Source organism: Spinacia oleracea, chromosome 6 (genome assembly GCF_020520425.1).
Source record: "Spinacia oleracea cultivar Varoflay chromosome 6, BTI_SOV_V1, whole genome shotgun sequence".
NCBI lineage: Eukaryota > Viridiplantae > Streptophyta > Magnoliopsida > Caryophyllales > Amaranthaceae > Spinacia > Spinacia oleracea.
Genome location: NC_079492.1, coordinates 145,840,344 through 145,859,188, shown reverse-complemented (window position 1 = coordinate 145,859,188; position 18,845 = coordinate 145,840,344). Strand labels below are relative to the sequence as shown.

The window sequence follows — 18,845 nt, the reverse complement described above, 5'->3', positions numbered from 1 at the left end:
TCTCTTCAGCAGATGTGATAGTGTATGACTTACCCCATTTAACCATTGTTAATCCTCATCGGAGCAAGAGAAAAACGGTTTTCTCATTTAACAATGTATTTGAAATAACCGCTGCCCAAGGCAAGAATATCAATTCGTGGACTATGGACCGTGGTGCACATAGAGCATGGTGTACCAAAAGAACATATGTGCATAAGTAAAAGAACATGACACTATAGCAAAAGAACATGCGATATAATATTTCACTTTTTTTTTAAAAAAATAATATATTATTTTACTATTTATTAAAAACCTAAATAAAAAAATACTCATGTTCTTTTTCTCGTAACCAGATGTTCTTTAAATTATATACTAGTGTTCTTAAGGTGCACCATGGTCCACCTTCTAAATTGCCTATGTTGCACATTATTAATTACGCACTTTTCTTCCTTATCAATGAGTTTGATATATTTTTATCTGGTTTGATTTTGATTTTGCATGCAGAAGAATTACATGCTCACAGTGAATCTCTTATAAGATCCGTTTTAGATGGATATAATGTTTGTGTATTTGATTATGGACAAAGTAGCTATGGGATCATACATAGGGGTGCAAATGAGTCGAGCCGGTCAATAAACTACTCGGGCTTGGGCTCATTTAAAGCTCATTCATGTTCGTTCATTTATTAAACGAGTCGAGCTTGAACAACTTTTGAAGCTCGTTTAATAAACGAGCTTGAACATGAAAATAGGTATGCTCGTTCATTTAAGTTCATGAACAACTCGTTCATTTATGTTATGTATCATATTTTACCTTCTAATATAAATAAAAATCATGTTTTTGAATTTTTGAAATCTATAATAGAATAAAAATATTTTGAAATAAAAAATTTTAATTGCTAAATTAGCGCTCTTTGACTCTTTCTAAATTATTAGTTTGTTTATCTAATAAAGTAATGTACTTTAATCTTTATTATTAGATATGATTATAATTTGTTAGATTTTCAAGTGGTTATAATCTAAAGCGCGCTCGTTTAAGAAAACTCGTTCATGAAAAAAGCTCGTTTATAAACTCGGCTCGATTAATAAATGAGTCGTTCACGAACACAAAATCTTTTAAACGAACCGAGCTTGAACAAGATGTTTCAAATGCAAGATCTACTTTGTTCACGACCCAAGAAACTTATGAAAACTGTGCTAGTTAAGGTCTCCACTCTAGAGAAATAAATTAAAGTTTATGATAATATGATAGCAATAGGGATGCCAGGCTAAAAGATTTAGAGAAAAAGATCAACATCAAAATGCATTCAACATCTAAAATTCTCAAGAGGTATACAAAAAATAATCCACAATATATAGCCATATATCAGACCACCCCTATTCATCCTCGACTTCTCGTGTTTAGGGTTTAGAAAGATGGCCAGAAACGCACATTTGTACGAAATACAAAGTACAGTACTGAACTTAAATCATAAACTGTCCGCTGTATGAAACCATCACACCACGTATTTCAGCAAGAAAACTATCAAAAGGTTCAGTCATGTGTGTTAATCAAAGTCTGAAGAATTCAGATTATCTTGCAGCTCTGATTCGTCGTAGGTACCTGGAATAACAAGACATCCTTGTCTTAAAAAGCTCTGCCTCTCATCTTCATAAAGACCCCATCTACCTGTGGAAACTATTTTCCTTAGAGAGGGACATGAGCTCACCATCCAACTGATAAAACTTGGGTTCACCTGATGACACCAATCCAAGTTAATATATCTGAGTTGTTTGCAATGCTCCACAATCGCCCTCAATCCTCGTTCAGTTACATTACAGCAACCTGTCAAGTTCAAGTAAAGAAGCCTTTGGCATCTCTTCCCAAGCATTTCCAGCATCTGATCATTCGTCCCTTGCGATCTCTCTAGACTCAAACACTCCAGCTTGCTAATTTCTTCACTGACCTTGAATTTCCCAGCACCAAGTATTACTAATTGCCTTAGTCCACGGCAATACTTTAGGATAACAGCAATGTCTAATTCACAGGAATCGGAAAAATGATGAACTTTTAGAAACTGCAAATTCGGCAAGGTATGCAGGACTCCTGAAAGCATATGGCCTCTCAAAGCGGCATATGTTAAACATGGGTTGACTATGGATCCTGAAGCACAAGATATTACATCAAAATCATTCCGCGTAGATAATGAGTCCATACGAAGATGTTCAAGACGGGGACAAGCTGAGGAGACAGCATCAAAACTTGCAGCAGTTAGCTCGTCACAACCATCTAGGTTTATGGAGATCAGCTTACGGATAAACAGACAAATATTCATCATAGATTCATCAGTGAGAATATATGTATCCGTCAGGGTGAAAGACTGTAAGGACTGATACGCATTCAAAAGAACATATATACCATTGAGAGTGAAATTTCTACACCTTCTGAGATGAAAGTGTACCAACAAAAGATCTGATTTCGCCATCTCATAGAGAAGATCATCAGAGATATCCACGTTGCACAAGTCAATTGTGCTAATACGTTTAGAAAATTTGAATGGATTTGTGAATTCAATTGGGTCAAAAAAATCTGCGGCAAAGATAAGAGATCTGAGGGAATGAGTATTTTCCGTTGCAAAAGACAGTGCAGTTTGACTCACATAGGAGCAAGACCGAAGCACGATCTCTGTCAGATGCTTGCAGTTAGAATGACAGACTCATCTGAAATACAAGTAAGACTGATTTCTTGTAAGCGCTTGAGATTCTTTGATAGTACAACAACACCTTCATCGGTTATACCTCTAGAGCGTGGAAGACTTATATCTACCACCTCTAGTGAGGGAAAGCAATCTGATAAGACCACCAGGTCGTTGTCGCTTAAGTTGGATTGAAAGCAATCAAATTCTTCATTTTGGAGCTCAACTCTTCTAGCAATTTTATTTTTATGGGAGGATTTGATGAACGTGAAATGTTCAATTCCTCAATATCCACCCCGGATAATGCAATCTCATAAAGAGCATCTTCAAGAGATTTACTAATGTCACTTAGATCAAACTTCTTGAGACGCGGGAATCTCTGAAGTTGTTTAGAGAGGACCTCAATCGAGGGGTTGATTACTTTAAGGCTAGTTCGCATGTGATTAATTACAGAGAGAAAAGTTTTGGAGACAAGAGACAATGATTCCCATTGTTGATGATGATCTAGTCGGCTTAAAATTTGATCCCAACACTCTTCCGGTAGATCTTTATAGGTTTCTTTCATGAGAAATCTTCACTGTTCTGACTTCTGACAAGTCGGGATAGTCAGCTGTTAGAGAAAGAGTTCAATTGCTATGCCAAATTACTTATACTGCATATTACTCAACAATTACTTATTACTCAAACTACTACTTCCAATCAACAAGGTGATTAGTGTAGCAAGGAATATTAGTACTCCGAATTTAGAAAGAGCTTCAGGCTTTACGCCTAAAACCACTAAACCCTAATACTAAACAATTCCAGGTTAAATTCAAACTAAAAACAATCGGAAAATATTGTACTACCTACATTTCATAATGTTCTTAACCTTAACTATTTGCACAATTGCCGGAAAAAAAACTGTACTAACTCCAACTAATTGTGATTTTTTGTGACGAAAATATATCATCTGTAGCATTTTAGACTAGCGTTTTACCAAGAGAGACAAGTCTTAGCTTAATCGGACTACAATTTGACATGCAAAACTTAATCGGACTAAAATGGCACAAAAACATAGCATTTTAGAGTAGAGGGACAATATTCAAAGAGTAAGAAATAAGAAGGGATCAAAACAAAGATGAGAGACCTTACCCAGAAGGAAGAAGAACACAAATTGGCTTGCAATTGGAATCGGAAGCTGAAGAAAAGATGAGCAAATCACTAAGGGGCGAAGCTAGAGCTGTCAAAACAGGTCATTGGGTCGGGTTTGGGTCGGGTCATCTCGGGTTTCGGGTCATGATCAGGTCGGGTTGAGTATGGGTTTGGTCGGGTCGATTTCAGGTCGGGTCATATCGGGTTTTTTCCTATCCCGGGTTCAGGTCGGGTTCGAGTCGGGTCACATTTCGGTCAGGTTTGATTTCGGGTTCGGGTCTTATCGGGTCGGGTTTAAGTCGGTTTGTAGCAGATAATTTCGGGTTCGGGTCTTATCGAGTCGGGTTTAAGTCGGTTTGCAACACAGTTATTTTCGGGTTCGGGTCTTAGTTTGGATCGGATAATAATCAGATCAAATAGAATTCAGATTCGGTCACTCTCAGGGACGGGTCAAACTCGGGTCTGATAATTAACCTATACATTTTAAGGATTTATATTCTAAAAAATTTTGTTTAACTTATTTTAGAGTTAAATTTTTCAATATTTAGCAATAAATATTTAAAATAGATATATCAATGAAGTTAATATTTGGTCATGTCATTGATAACTCGGGTAAATCGAGTAGCGGGTTCTCACAGGTCGGGTCAATAGCAGGTTTCATCGAGTTACAATCGGTTTCGGGTTGACATCGGGTCGGGTATCAAATCGGGTTCGGGTCATTGTTCGGTCGGGTCAGTTCGGTTATCGGTCATTTTCGGGTCGGGTGTCGGGTTCGGGTTCGGGTGTTACAATTAACATCGGGTTAAAATCGGTTATCGGTTTTTTCGGGTCGGGTACAGGCCGGGTTTCGGGTTACCTGTTTTACCGTAATTTCGGGTCATGGTCGGTTACGGGTTCGGTCAGTTCAGGTCGGGTTTTCGGGTCGGGTCAGTTTTTGACAGCTCTAGGCGAAGCCAAATCTTTTGTACAAGGGTAGGAGTACACATGGTGTGCAACAGTGTAAGGGCATCTTGCCCACACTGCTACTTAAAATCTGACAACTCACAAATTCTACTACTTCCTCTGTATTTATTTAAGAGATACACTTATCTTTTTCGGTCGTATTTATTTAAGAGATACACTTGTAACTTATCAACCTTACCATCTTATTAAATAATATATCTACATATCCCATCCCCACTCTCTAAAATGACATGATCCTCACTTGTTTTTCTTATTAAAATATCTTCACAACCTTACTTGTTTTATTATTTTATTCTATTCAATTCTTTTTCTTAATTCCCGTGCCCCGGTCAAGTAAATCTCTTAAATAAATACGGAGGGAGTATAAAAAGAGAGGAAAAAGTAATCTGAAAAAGAGTATTTGTGCGGTAAAAATTTCAGCATTTGGAGCCTTGGCCGGCATCTTAAGCGGGAATATTTTTGGGTAGTATTTTGAGTGGGAAACATTATATTACAGGGAGTTGTTATGCACAATGGGCAAAAAATTATAGAAAGAAGCAACTTGCTTCTCAAGAACAGAGATGAAGAGAGGTAACTAATGACATCAACGGGTAACAAAAGACAAGACAAGAGGTAGACACATACATCGAGTAACTTTACATGCCCCTCAAGTAGGGTAGACACATACACCGAGTTCCCAAAAAGCAATTTCCGTTGTTAGGTGGTAAAAAAGCAAGATTTTATATTTTTTTAGTTGGTAAAATAGAAGTTTTTTTTAGGGTGGTAAAAAACAATTTGTCCTTTTTTATTCAACATAATGAGTTTCTACCTTTCTACCACATTTGATGGTGTGAGATTAGTCCACCCACCAAATGTGGTAGGAACTAGGAACTCCTTGTAGAGTTGCGGTAGAACCAAAAAATAAATAAATGGAAAACAAAGTTAAAAAACACATGTTAAAAAACCAAGTAAAAGAATCACAGATCCACAACCAACACGTCATGAGAGTTGGGGATAACTCAGTTGATTAGAGCTTCACTCCCGGTTCCAAGTGATTATGAGATCGATTCTCATCCCCGCTATTATGGCTCATTTGCACCAAAAAAAAAAAAAAAAAAAACAACCAAAACGTCATCGTTCAGTTCGACCCTACAAAGTTTTTGTTTCCTTGTCACAGGAGAGTTGGTTGGCCACCATTTTTTCCCAGATCAGGTAACTTTTTTATGGAAAATGGGAGGCACCCATCTTCACCAAGAGGAGAGAGAAACTGAGTAATTCAAAATTATGAATTTCTTCCGAAAAATTTCTTCACAATCCCAGTTTTTCAAAGTTACGCAGAGATCCCTTAAATCCTTGATTTTTCCTGGGGAGTCCCTAGATCCTCCTCTCGTCCACGGCATCCATGTCTTCCATTGCCCAGTAAGTTCTTCTTCTAATTTCAATTCTATTGAATTAATCTACTGTTTTTATTTTTTCCCTTTTGCTCAATTTACTTCAAGATTGATTTTTAATTTATTTTTTTTCCAATTTTCTGTCAATGTTTTTTTGGTGGGAAATTTGAAAAATGGGTAAATTTGTGGAAAAAAGGATGCAGTTGGTATAGTGGCAAAGTTATCAGAGTGTCTAGCTTCAAGAGGTGGAAACATATTAGGAGCTGATGTGTTTGTACCAGAAAAGAAGCATGTCTTTTATTCAAGAAGGTTAGTTTCTTCTGCTTTATATCTTTGTTTTGTTGTTCATTTTTAGCAATTTGATTTAGTTCTTCTTATCCCATTTTAGATTTTTTTGGAATAAGACATTTAGTTTCAAGTATTTATCGTTTTGATCAAATTTGTCCTTTGTTTCTTGTACACTTTGTGATAGAGGGTAAGGTTATCTTGATTGGAATGAATGAAGATCTGAAAGTAACAATAACATAGAAGGTACCATACTATCATGTTGCTTACGTGTACAACCCGAGTGGACTGAGTGAGTGTGTCACCCTCACCTCATCATAGTATGGTGAGTGTTGTAAACTGATGATTTGAATGAAACATACTCCAAACAAGCGAGAAGTCTGTTTTGGGATTGAGAGAGTAGGGACTAGGTTGGTATTTGATAATACGGTTATTAATGAGAGAATAGGTGAGAAATGAAGAGTGTTTTGATTGGAATAAGTTGGATTACCCTTCTTGACTTTTGCATTGGATGTTTGTTTTTCGCTATGTAGCTGAAATGGTTTGCATTAGGCTTGGAGCTATTGTGTATGGTTCTGTTCTGTGTATCAAAAGCAAGAAACCAAAAGTTGTATTAGGTGCTCACCTAAAAAGTTAGAAAAAAAAAAAGATGAGGAATGTCTTTGGTGTTGGTTATAGTCAGTAGGTAAAATGTGTATAGTTATTTGTTTTCCAGAAAGGCAATCTATCTTAATGGAGATTTAACAACTACTTCCGAATGGAGGAAGTATTGATTTTGATGTCGTTGTTTATTCTTCTGTTTCTTAAACAAACTTTCCTTTGCCCTTTCTGTTACTCTTGACTTCTCCCTGATCTAAAGGCAACAAGTAACATTTACCTGCTATGTTGTGGACATTTTAGTTCCTTTCTGTGCGAATGTAATGTGAAAATTTGTCACAGTAGTTGTGGTAGTGGCCATTTATATGACTTTGAGTAGTCTAAACTTTGCTAGCTAGTGATGATGGCACCATAACATGTAATTTTTGGATTTCTAAGGATTGATATTCAGTTCTATGAATAAAACGTATTGAACGGTTCTTTTGCAGTGAATTTGTTTTTGATCCTTCTAAATGGCCAAGGGAGCAAATGGATGAAGACTTCCTCGAAATCGCTAAAATGTTCAATGCAATGAAATCAGTTGTTCGTGTGCCTGATTTGGATCCGAAATACAAAATTGCAGTTTTTGCTTCGAAACAGGTGACTTTACCAACTCTTTTTTTTTTGCACTTATTTTCTTGATCAGGCCAGTTCATAAATTTGCAGTTTGGGTGATAAACTGCTTCACTGTAATATCTTATGTCTTCCTTCCTATTTACAAACTTTTTGTTATTTTCTGATAGGATCACTGTCTTGTTGACTTGCTACATGCATGGCAGGATGGAAAACTGCCTGTAGATATAACTAGAGTGATAAGGTCTTTGTTGAAGTCACTCTTAGCTTGTTTTTTCTACTCTCTTTGGGTGATATGGGCATTGACTTATTCTTTCTCTTTCTTTTTTTGGGTTCATCTAGTAATCACGATAGACATCCAGATTCCCATGTGATGCGTTTCCTTGAAAGGCAGCAAGTTCCTTACCATTTTCTGAAGGAAATCGCTGGAAACGAAAGAGAGGAGGAGATCCTGGATTTGGTCCAGGACACAGATTTTCTCGTTCTTGCTCGGTACATGCAGGTACCTCAAATTTCCATGTGAAGTCTTTTCTTGCCTATGAAACTGCAATTCATTTGTGCTAGCTAGTTTAAAGGTTTCCGTTGTAATAGGTGGTAATTAAGGCCCTTTGTTGTTCACCTTATTTCCACTTATTTCAGGAAAGATAACTTCAGAGACGATAAGTTAAGGAAAAAATACAATTTATAACTAAAATAAGTTCTGATAAGTTCATGTAAGTTCAAATAAAGTAAGTCCAAAAAAAACAAGTGAAATCAGGTAATAGAGCGCAACCTACGTCCAATATTAGATTAATTTGATATTCTTGGTATTGGTGAGATGGTGACATCCTGTAAGCTTTGTGATTTTGAAACTTTAAGTTTAATTTGTGGAAATGGAAACATACGGAGAGTTTGAGGTCGGACTTAGGTGAGTGTACAGCTTAGTGTTCGAATTAGATAACAAGTTTTAATTGATTGTAAGCATGATTACTGTGGTACCGGCTGTTTTAATTCACCTTGTGGTTTGCATGTCAGTCCAAACTCGCAGATACATATTTCTAGAAGTATAAGGGGAATGTTATATTGAATAAATAACCATGATTTAGTTAAATAGACCAATGAGTTTTCCTGCAAAGCTACCCTCTTTGCAGTGTGCACATATTAGGCGGAATTTATCACCCTTGTTGTTAAGGTGTTTGGTTTTGTTGTTGCCATTGACTATGATCCACTTTCCATGCTTCATGATGTCATATGGAATACCACCGAGTTGCTAAGAATTGTGCTGGAAATTGGTCCTCTGCCTACTAGAGGATGACAAAGATAACCTCCTTTCTGTATCTTGCGCGAGTATTACACGTGGATTCCAATAGTTTTAGGATCATTTTGTTAACTTCTTGTAAACTGATCATTGTGTTGCTGGTGCTTTGTTTCGCTTCTGATATCTGAAATGGCTCATTTGTTGTAGATATTGTCAGCAGATTTTTTGAAACGGTATGGAAAAGATGTCATTAACATCCACCATGGTCTCTTGCCATCATTCAAGGGTGGGAATCCTTCAAGACAGGTTGAGTTATTTCCTCTTTCTGGTTCTAGTCTTTTCCCTCTATATGCAAGGTATCTTATTTGCTTATTGTGCTCATCTTTGGTGGCTAATATGACAGGCGTTTGATTGTGGAGTAAAATTGATTGGTGCCACAACTCACTTTGTAACAGAAGAACTCGACGCAGGACCCATTATTGAACAAATGGTATGTGCTTCTCATAAGTATGTCTCTTAATTTTTTAGAGCATACATAACTTGAACATATTGCATAATGTCTAGGTTTTCTAAAGAATTTAAAGTAATTATTTATTTGGAACTGCAGGTTGAGAGAGTTTCGCACAGAGATAATTTGCGGAGTTTTGTACAAAAATCAGAGAACCTTGAGAAACAGTGCCTCTCAAAGGCAATAAAGCATTACTGTGAGCTACGTGTTCTACCGTATCTGGATAACAAGACCGTTGTGTTTTGAGGAAAAATGGTTGAGACTCATCAAATGTATGTACATACAATCATTCATTTTACTTAGATTTTGACATGGCATTTATATAGAGGAAAGCTAGATAAAAATTTCAGCTTCTGTTGCCAAATGAAGTATTACTATGACTATTTTTGCAAGCCTGCAACCATTGGTCAAATACAATCCAATTTTAAGCAACCTTTTAAGCTTATATTATGATGTCTGTTTTTCTCATTCTTCTTGTTTCGCTGCTAAGATTTCTAGTATCTCTAACGCTCTCCCTCTTGATCGAGATTTTTAGGGCACTGTAACAGCAAAAGTATCTATTTTTTCCTGATAAACAATCACTTTACTTGTTCCTGTTGCTTTATTGCTGTATTCTCTCTTGAAATATTCCAATATAATCTTGTACATTTTAACTTTTCTTTCTTATGTTAAGCTTTTGATGCCCCCTCCTTTTCCCTTTCCCTTTCCCTTTCCCAAAAGAAAAAGAAAAGGCATGGCTAAGGCCTAAGGCTAACCAGTAATACTTTATGAGTTCTAAGTTGACACCAGTCTCAGAAAAGATGGAAAGATCAATGTCAACTTTGACATGTAAGATCAATTGTCTTTTCAAAATAAACTTGATAATTGTGAATTTGTGAAGAGGTGGTCTCCAAATCAATTAGATTTTCATCGAACTATAAACATGGTAATTACACAAAAGAAGTAAAACTCTGGTTTTTGGTAAATATTTGCTGTGTGTGTTGGGAATTTGGGACTCAGACTTCTCTTGTGACTTGTCTTACTTCCTGGGTAATTTTTGACTATCTGATATGTTATTTTACTTCATAGATAGACTGATATGGAGAATTTTAAAGGGTGAAGGGAAAATATTGTAGTAATGTTGGGAGTTTAAGAAGAACTCTAGTTTAGGAGAAGTATATGTTGAGGCGGATGAGTGGTGATACAAGTCATTGAATCCGCAGTCAAGAGATCCGCAATGGGGTTAGACCGTCAGAGTAGCAACTACTTATCGAGATGACGGAGAACTGACTTTGGACATTGTATATTGGCAACATCATTTAGGAAGTAGGAAGTCATTCGAAGTTGGAGGAGGAGAAAAAATGGGTAAAAAAAAGGCATGTAACGATTAGGTTTCTAAGATCATATGGATAGGGTTGTGTGGAGGAGAAAGATTAACGTGCAACTCTCGTGGATGTCCATCTTGGTTCGTACACATGACCTCATTTTATTGGGGGTTAGGCTAGACTATGACATTGTTGTGTATTTTCATTAAGGAATTTGGAGGAAAGGGGAGGAGTGATAGGGTGAGTGATCAATTTCTCATTGTTTGTACTTAAAAATGGCAAGGGAATGGGAGAAGGAAATTAGAGGGACCAATATTCCCCCCCCCCCCCCGGGAGATTGAGGTGGTGGAGTAGTGGTATCGGCGTATCGCTTCCCACCTCCTATCCTGTGGTCTAGAGAACAAATCTCATGGGACTCATTTGAGAGATTTCCCTTATCTCCCCCTCAGGTGGGTCATCTTCATCTTACCTTCAAAAGAAAAAACAAAAAAAATTATATTCTAGCCGGATGAGGGGAGACCTTCATGTTTCGGTTCGGAGGGCGGGGCGAAATCCGTCGTTGGCGAAACAATTAATTGGTTATGCTATTAAGCTATTTCTTATAATAACATTTCGAAAAGAATTACAAGCCCACCCTATTTCTCTGCTTTGTTACAGTCTCTGTTCCTCCCCTCGTTTTCCTTATATACTATAGAGTTATTGTTAACCAAACACATTTTCAATGACTGCTACATAGAACAACAGGAAGTGTAGGAGGACTCTTAAGCCGAGATTGTTTCTTAAGTTTGATGGAGGAATAATACGCCACTTGTGGCAGGAAAGAGTTAAAATAAGGCAAATTTGTCAAAACTACCTTATAAAAAAATGTTGTAATTTACCAACTTATAAAAACTTTATGTTGTAAGATACTAGTACAACATTTATTTTAAAGGTAAATTTTAACAAATTTGCCTTAAAAGAAGGACAGCGAAACAAAATCTGAGAAAAAGTAGATACAACTTGATTTACATAGGAATGACATAGTTCCTTTGAACAATGTCTGTGGCTGTTGGAACTGCAGTAAGTACTTCATCTCCGTTTATTTCAGTACAGTATGCCACCCCGACCCCGATCCCGAACCCGACCTTCCCCCTTTCTCTATTAGTAATATGTAACATTAGTTACCATCATATTACCAAAATCCTCCATCTTTATGCACATATAAGAAAAACAACTAACAAGTGTACATTAAGGACTAAGAATTCTTATTTGAGGCGGCCAAGTTAAGTCGTTGCAATGTGATTTCAATGTCTTCAATACAACCTACTTTATCCAGCATATTTTGAATCCCATCCACCCATTGCTGCTTCTGAACTTTGTTCTTGCACTTGAACTCCAAAAACCCTTGTGCCGTCTTCAGTCCGAAATAAGACTCTAGATTTTCCCTTTCTTTTCTGAATGGCCATGTTGTGATTTGATCACAGACTTCATAGACTAGACCTGTTACAACAAAATGACTCATTTTTAAGACAAGATTTCATTTTGTAACTAGATAGGCAGAGATCGGGGTATTGAAGAAGATGATTAAAGCTTACATTTGTCCTTCTTTGAGAAAGCACCTCCTACATGTTTGCTTTTTAGTTTTAGTATGACCTGTTTGTAAGAGCTTATGTTAGAAACTGTGGAAAAACTGATGGAAATGATACAGTTCAGCTGTTATGTCAGAATGTCGCGTTATACCTGAGAGTTTTTATTGATGTAGACTGTGACTTGCTTCCATCTGAGATTACCTGATAAACCAATATAAGGTGTATTAATATATTATTAAGAGATTGTTTAGCAGTTTGTTATGATATCCATTAAAAAATGTTCTGAATATGATCTCAATGATCTGTAGGATAGTCATGCATATTCGGATCAAAAGGATTATCCAATTATAAAGTTGAATTGAATTGAATTATTATTATGATTTCATACCAACCATCTAAGATGACATGCATCCAATTGTGAAGTTTTATTTTCTGTTTGATGGGACCAAGTACCAACTAACTTAAAAGTTAATATAAGTATTAGTTCATGGGCAACATGTCCATCAGTCCATGCAAGTCAATGGAAAATTCTCTCTAATCAGACTTGGTCAATACATTAATTATGTTAAATTTGTGTCCATTGTTACAGATTAATGGTCAAAATTGTGGCAAAGAGGTGAGATATACCTTTCTTCGCGTGCTGCATTAGTTCACCAACGCAGGGGAATTTCGGCTCTTCGGCTTCACTGTGGTAAGAATCAAGGCTATTAGCATCCCCTAAAGCTTTATCATAGGGACTGATAGCAGCATTCCGCTTTGCGTCTTTTGGTAGCCTTGCCCTTAATGCTGCTTCTGCTCTCAAAGCTGCAATTAAGACCAAAAAGAAGGTTAAAAGCTTGAATTAACCTCTAAAATCTATTCTAATATTTAATAACAGACGAATTTGCAAGAAATCTGGAGTGCCACATTTCCCTCTTTAAAAACATCTTCCCATTTTTTAAAATAAAATTTCTTGCTATTTTCTTTTCCAATTTTATGCCCCTTCACCTCCCATTAATTTCATGCTCCTTCACCTTCAATATACTAATTTATATTTGTATCTTCACTGTTTTCTTAATGAAACACGAAATGAAATACATTTACTGTTTTCAGATGAATTGAAAAATTAAGACTCACTTTTGAAAACATAACAAAAGCCGTGCATGGCACGAGATCAATACTAATTTCAAATTATTGCTGATAGAACATAATTTAGTAATAATTATACCAGTTGCAGCGGCTGCAGTCAGAGTCATCAGATCACCAGGGCTCTTAATATCAACAGCTGATCTGACAGCTAACGCAACACGATCATGATCAGCGCCCGCTTGCTCAGCAATCTCGATGCAGTGAGACGCTAAGAGTTCGGTGGCTGATGCAACGGCTCTGCTCATTTTTGAGGAATTATCAGGTGCAGAAACTGCGGCAACACCAGCAAGTGCTGCTGCAAGACCTGCAATTGAAAGAGCAGCATGCATATGTGCATTCTCTGCTCTTGCCCTGTCCTTTCTCCTAAACGAGTTTAGATTTGATTTTGATTCCTTGTTGTGGTGGAACCACTTCCCTATTCCCCCCATTCTCCGGTTCGAACCACTGTTCTTCAATTTATCAACCTGATCAGTTTTAGCCAACAGAAAATACTCAGATCAGGAAATTTTCGCGCTTTCTGACAATGAAATATGATATTGAGAAACACTGATAGAAAGTAGTTTCAGAATGTATAGAAACTAGTTTTCAATTTACCCACCTACTCTGTTTTAGCTTCAAAAAAATACTAAGATTCAGGAAATTTTAGAAAAAATTGTGACAATGGATTCAGACATTGAGAAACACTGATAGAAAATAGTTACAGCATGTATAGCAGAATGTATAGAAACTAGTCTTCAATTTATCTACCTGCTCAGTTTTAGCCACAGAAAACACTAAGGGCTTGTTTGGTTGACATGAGAACCTAATTCCTATAGGAAGTTGCCTTTCAAGGAAAATTACTCCCTTTGTTAAATTCATGGGAATTTCCTTTTGTTTGGTTGACAACACCATGATTTTTGATTGATCAAGAGGGGAATAGGTAATTTACTTTCCGTGTTTTGCAGGAATTACAACTTCCTCCATTTTTTATTTTTTGTGTCAACCAAATAACTACCCTGTTTCTAATTTCCCATGAATTTCCAGTTCCCCCATTTTTAGTTGTCAACCAAATAACCCCTAAGACCAGAGTTTTTTCGCGCTTTCTGACAATGGAATCAGACATTGAAAAGCACTGATAGAAAGTAGTTTCAGAATGTAAAGCAGAAATCTCTATTCAGAAAGCTCAAATTTTTTAGGGGAAAGCTAAGCTAATGTATTAATTAATGAATAAAGTGACCGAAAGTATATAGGGAGAAATCTCTGGAGGATTGAGAAGATCAACATGAATGATAAATTGATTTTTTTTTTTTTTTGATGTTATGATCATACGAAACAACTAAAGAAAGCAACAGCTAGAACCTTGCACTGTGAACAACAACAACAACAACAACAACAACAACAACAACAACAAACTTACAGAAAGAACAACAGAAACAACAACAACAAACTTACAGAAAGAACAACAACAGAAACAACAACAACAACAACAACAACAGAGAATTACTTACAGGATGAGGAGGTGAAGAGAGTGATGCTTCAGAAATAAAAGAGGGACTATCAATGAGATGTTTGTCAAGTAGAAAATGTTTGTGTTTATTAGCAAGAGCTTTCGAGATTTCTTCAGCTGATACACTCCATGATCTTGACAAGAATTCCATCGGCTCGCTCGGTGTTTGCGGTTGAACCACTAATGGTGGTAGTGATTTAGTTTGTTTAAGCTCTTCTTCTCCAAAACCTTCTACTTCTCCTAAACCATTTAGCTTGTTCTTCTTCCAACTTAAATTTTGACCTTTTTCCATTTTTGATTTCTCTGTTTTTCAACTATTTTGAAAAAAAAAATATGAAAAGTTTCCTTCTCAATCCAGCTTGCGGCTTCCTGTCAAAGAAAATTCAACAATAAATAAAAACTTAATTAGATGATGATTGAAACTATACCAAAAGTCAGATTGGATTTCATTATGTTTGAAGGTTTCAAAAGTGTTTTAAGTGAGAGTGAATAAGTGGTAGGAAGCATCATAAAACGAAGAAAATAATTTGGATTTTTAAGGAGATAGTCTAGATTTTTCTTGTGAAAAATTATAAAGAAAACGAAGGGTACCTCTCAAGAAAATGAGAGGTACCCATGTAGGAGGGAAGGATGCACGAACCTACCTTTTAGAAGTTGTTAAGGGAGAAAAAAAAAAACTCATGAAAAATCTAATATTGGAAAGAAAGAGATATACATTGAAGAAAAAGAGTGGAACCCCATGAAATATATTTAGATTACAAACCTTTTAGAATTGAAATTGAACTTGATGGCAAAAACACATGAAATTTGGATACATGTCTACTTGTGAAGGACATTACATATTTATACCATGCCAAACAATAAAACAAAGTGGGAAAAGCTAGGACAAAATCCAATATAAATAATAAAATTAATAAAATGGATTTAAAATAAAATGAAGGGAGAAATGAGTGAGGTTTAAGGGAGATAGGATATAATAATAGAATAATTAAAGTAAACTTTGTAGAAAATAAAAAAGGATTATTAGTATTCGTAGGAAAGGAAGCAAACAAGGAAGAAGAAAGTAATGCGGGTAAAGTGGAGGGGATGCTCCATTACACTCGTGCATCTAAGCGCGCATTTCTAAGCCCTATCTTAATTAAATAATAATGCATTCTTTAATTTTAATTTCGTGATTAATTAGGGGATGACGTATAAACTATAAAGTTGTTAGAACTGTATGTAATTTAAGAATGCACGATAAAATCACACGTAGTGTAAAGAGTAAATTTAATTTGTCTTAATATGCACACTTCTAGCTCCTTATATGCAGTCCTGAGAACTGTGTGGTACGTAGTAGATCATTTCTCGACTTTTAAAATCGAGGGGCCGGCCGGTGATTATTGCTTTTGTTGGGGAGGATTTAGAGGGAGAATTGAAGAAAGGTAGAGACTTTGGGTTGGAGCTGGTGAGGTTTAATTGTTTAAGAATTAATTAGGGTATATAAACCCCAAAAATTAGGGAGTGTATCATGTATGGTGTATCAGCCGTTAAATTTGATTTGACTATTTGGAATGGTCATGGTGGGATGCCCGATGGTGGTTGATTGGTGGTTACAACTTACTAATTTAATTGGCTTTTTAATTTTCAGGTGACCTCAATTAGCTTAGTACTCCGTAGATTGCACTATTGTTTAATTTAGTTGGCTTAAAATTTAAGGGACACTTAGATTACTCAATCTAGTTGGCTTTTGGACGGTTAATAATGTATGCAGCTACGACAAAGCACACTTGTAATTTGATGATAATTGTCCATGTATAATGTTGTGCTTGTGGTTATGATATTTATCATAGCCTCATAGGACAAAATATGATGTGCATTTCGTATTTGTAATTTGAAATTTCTAATTTTTTTTTTCGCACCAGGGTTATAATCCACACCTTTGTATGAAATATAGCGTACATTGTCCCAAAATTTCTTAGAAAAAGGTATTGGCTGAGTAGGCTGAATATCAGACATGAATAGATTGTTCATATCGAGCCACCCTCTAATGTCTTGACCAATCAAGCCAAGACAAGCTAGCTTGTCTAGATCTTGATACGATGTAGAGACAATAGAGTAATCACATTCTTCATTCTTACTCTCCTAAAGTCTCAACTTCCTATCATGAGAGTTTCTTCCCTATTTTTCAAAAAAATTGGTAAGGATTGAACAACAACTACCACAAATTAGTCAGTTTAGTTACACTGGTCAATCGCTCAAGAGTTAAGAGTAGTGGGTAAAAAGTAAGAGAATCCTTACTTCCAAACGCAAGCAGATGATGAGACTCAAACTTAATAATCTCTAACGTTTGATGTTGTTTTACTACGAGTTTGTCTATTAATACAACAATTATACATCAAAGATAGATTAAAAAATCAATCTTCTTTTTTTTTTTTTTTTTTTTTTTTAATTATCACAAAAACCTTGTCATGTTATACTAGTAGTCTAGTAATGTAGCACTCCTATGCTATGTCACACTTTATACATGAATACATGATACAATTCCAAACACAATGATGGATTTGTAAGTGAGATGTTGGACCTAAAAAAGTGAACAAATACTACTTTTGGGTCGTCAACAGACAAATCATATAATTGGCATGATTAATTAAACTCTAAGAATGTGGTGTTATTAGTGTGCCTTTTTTATGCATGTTTCATATTCATTGTTGTTTGAGCAGCTAATCCATAAACGTGCATTTGCCAACGAAGTTGTATGCCTAATTTCGTGACAAAACTCTCGATAACGTAAATCTAAGGTGCCTCTAATTAGTCGGGTGCCCTTACTTAATTCCTTGATATCATCAAAATGTCGGTTTGGATCCATAGATGACTTTGAATCAACGGCACGTTCGATTATGAGCGAGGTCCTAGAGAGGTTTTATTGGAAAATATTTTGTTACTAAGAGGAGTACGGACTATATTGGAGTCGTGTAAAGATAGCCGTGGGCCTAATCGGACCGGGCCCACGTCAGGACCACGTTGTTTCAGGCCGGGCCGGAAAGTTAAAAAAAGGTCCCGTGTACGGCCCAAGCCCACGGGCTTTCCTGCCGTGTCGGGCCGCATGTCGTGCCTAAGGCTAATTTTACTAAATTTAGCGTGCTCTGTCGTGCCGGGTCGAGTCGTATCGTGCCTTGTCATACTTTTGCCAAAAAATTAAGGTCCAGGCCAGGGCCACAGCCCACGACTTCGTGCCCGTGTCGGGCCGTGCTTTTTTCGTGCTCGTGTCGGGCCGGGCTTTTTCGTGTCGGGTCGGGCTTCGGACTCAGCCATATTTAGAGTCGTGCTGTGATTTTACGTTTAGGCGATATCTTTCTTAATTTTAAAGGGGAATTATATACGGCCCTTCTCTTGTAATTGACACCGTTACATTAATATTTTATTTTACTTTTTTTTTTAGTGATATTTTATTTTTACTTTGTTCATCACATCTAAGGTGTATCTGAATTTTAGATGATACATCATTGTGTCTTTCTATTATTTTATAACTTTTTATAAAAATAAAATACGAAATAAAGTAGGTTGAGGCGTTAAACTCACTATTAGTCTGAGTATAGATGAATGTCATCTCTGAGTGCTGAGGCGTTGAGCTCGCAACTAGTTTGAGTATAGGTTGGTGTCATCTCTACCGTAAATCCAACTCTTAATGTTTATTTAACTAAGCATGTACTCCGTATACATAATTTTAGCATAACACTTGTGAGCAATGGCGTATCTTACCTAATGATTTGAGTGAGCCTGACTGATCCCCTCTATTGTTTTTAAGTACAGAGTATAATTATATAGATTTCATACTAAATTATGTAATTCATCTACTATCTCCTTTGTAAAAAATGTTTAAGATCCGTCACTTCTTATTAGTTGTTACTTGTGACTAATGTAATACTAACCAGGGTTAAATTAGCAAGTTATAGTAATGATGAACAACAATTTAAATTCGGCGATGACAAGTAAAGAATATCTGCTTTACAATCAACTTTCT

At 36.2% G+C, this 18,845-nt stretch overlaps 3 protein-coding genes across 5 annotated transcripts; 1 reads left to right on the top strand and 2 right to left on the bottom strand.

Annotated features, from left to right (window-relative positions):
- Positions 1-1,254: 1,254 nt before the first annotated feature.
- LOC110795773 (uncharacterized) lies at positions 1,255-3,861 on the bottom strand. The gene is made up of 2 exons (XM_022000794.2): positions 3,785-3,861; positions 1,255-3,242 (listed from the first exon to the last, which is right to left on the bottom strand). Exon 2 carries the CDS (start codon positions 2,441-2,443, stop codon positions 1,526-1,528), a length of 918 nt encoding a protein of 305 aa, XP_021856486.1. The 5' UTR covers positions 2,444-3,242; positions 3,785-3,861; the 3' UTR covers positions 1,255-1,525.
- A 2,047-nt stretch (positions 3,862-5,908) lies between these two features.
- On the top strand, positions 5,909-14,063 carry LOC110795798 (formyltetrahydrofolate deformylase 2, mitochondrial-like). 2 transcript variants are annotated; one of them, XR_008922764.1, is made up of 10 exons: positions 5,909-6,145; positions 6,314-6,426; positions 7,488-7,638; positions 7,782-7,855; positions 7,954-8,113; positions 9,056-9,154; positions 9,252-9,338; positions 9,456-9,628; positions 12,818-12,919; positions 13,439-14,063. XR_008922764.1 is itself a non-coding variant. In XM_022000824.2 (8 exons), exons 1-8 carry the CDS (start codon positions 6,011-6,013, stop codon positions 9,600-9,602), a joined length of 966 nt encoding a protein of 321 aa, XP_021856516.1. In that variant the 5' UTR covers positions 5,909-6,010; the 3' UTR covers positions 9,603-9,801. The 2 variants fall into 2 exon arrangements, 1 of the variants encoding a protein (XP_021856516.1); XM_022000824.2 differs by lacking the exons at positions 12,818-12,919; positions 13,439-14,063 and having other exon boundaries at positions 9,456-9,801.
- LOC110795782 (VAN3-binding protein) lies at positions 11,515-15,872 on the bottom strand. 2 transcript variants are annotated; one of them, XM_022000804.2, is made up of 7 exons: positions 15,606-15,872; positions 14,844-15,211; positions 13,436-13,820; positions 12,856-13,032; positions 12,380-12,429; positions 12,235-12,292; positions 11,515-12,139 (listed from the first exon to the last, which is right to left on the bottom strand). In XM_022000804.2, exons 2-7 carry the CDS (start codon positions 15,132-15,134, stop codon positions 11,895-11,897), a joined length of 1,206 nt encoding a protein of 401 aa, XP_021856496.1. In that variant the 5' UTR covers positions 15,135-15,211; positions 15,606-15,872; the 3' UTR covers positions 11,515-11,894. The 2 variants fall into 2 exon arrangements, with proteins under 2 accessions (XP_021856496.1, XP_021856505.1); XM_022000813.2 differs by having other exon boundaries at positions 15,487-15,619.
- Between the last annotated feature and the right edge of the window lie 2,973 nt (positions 15,873-18,845).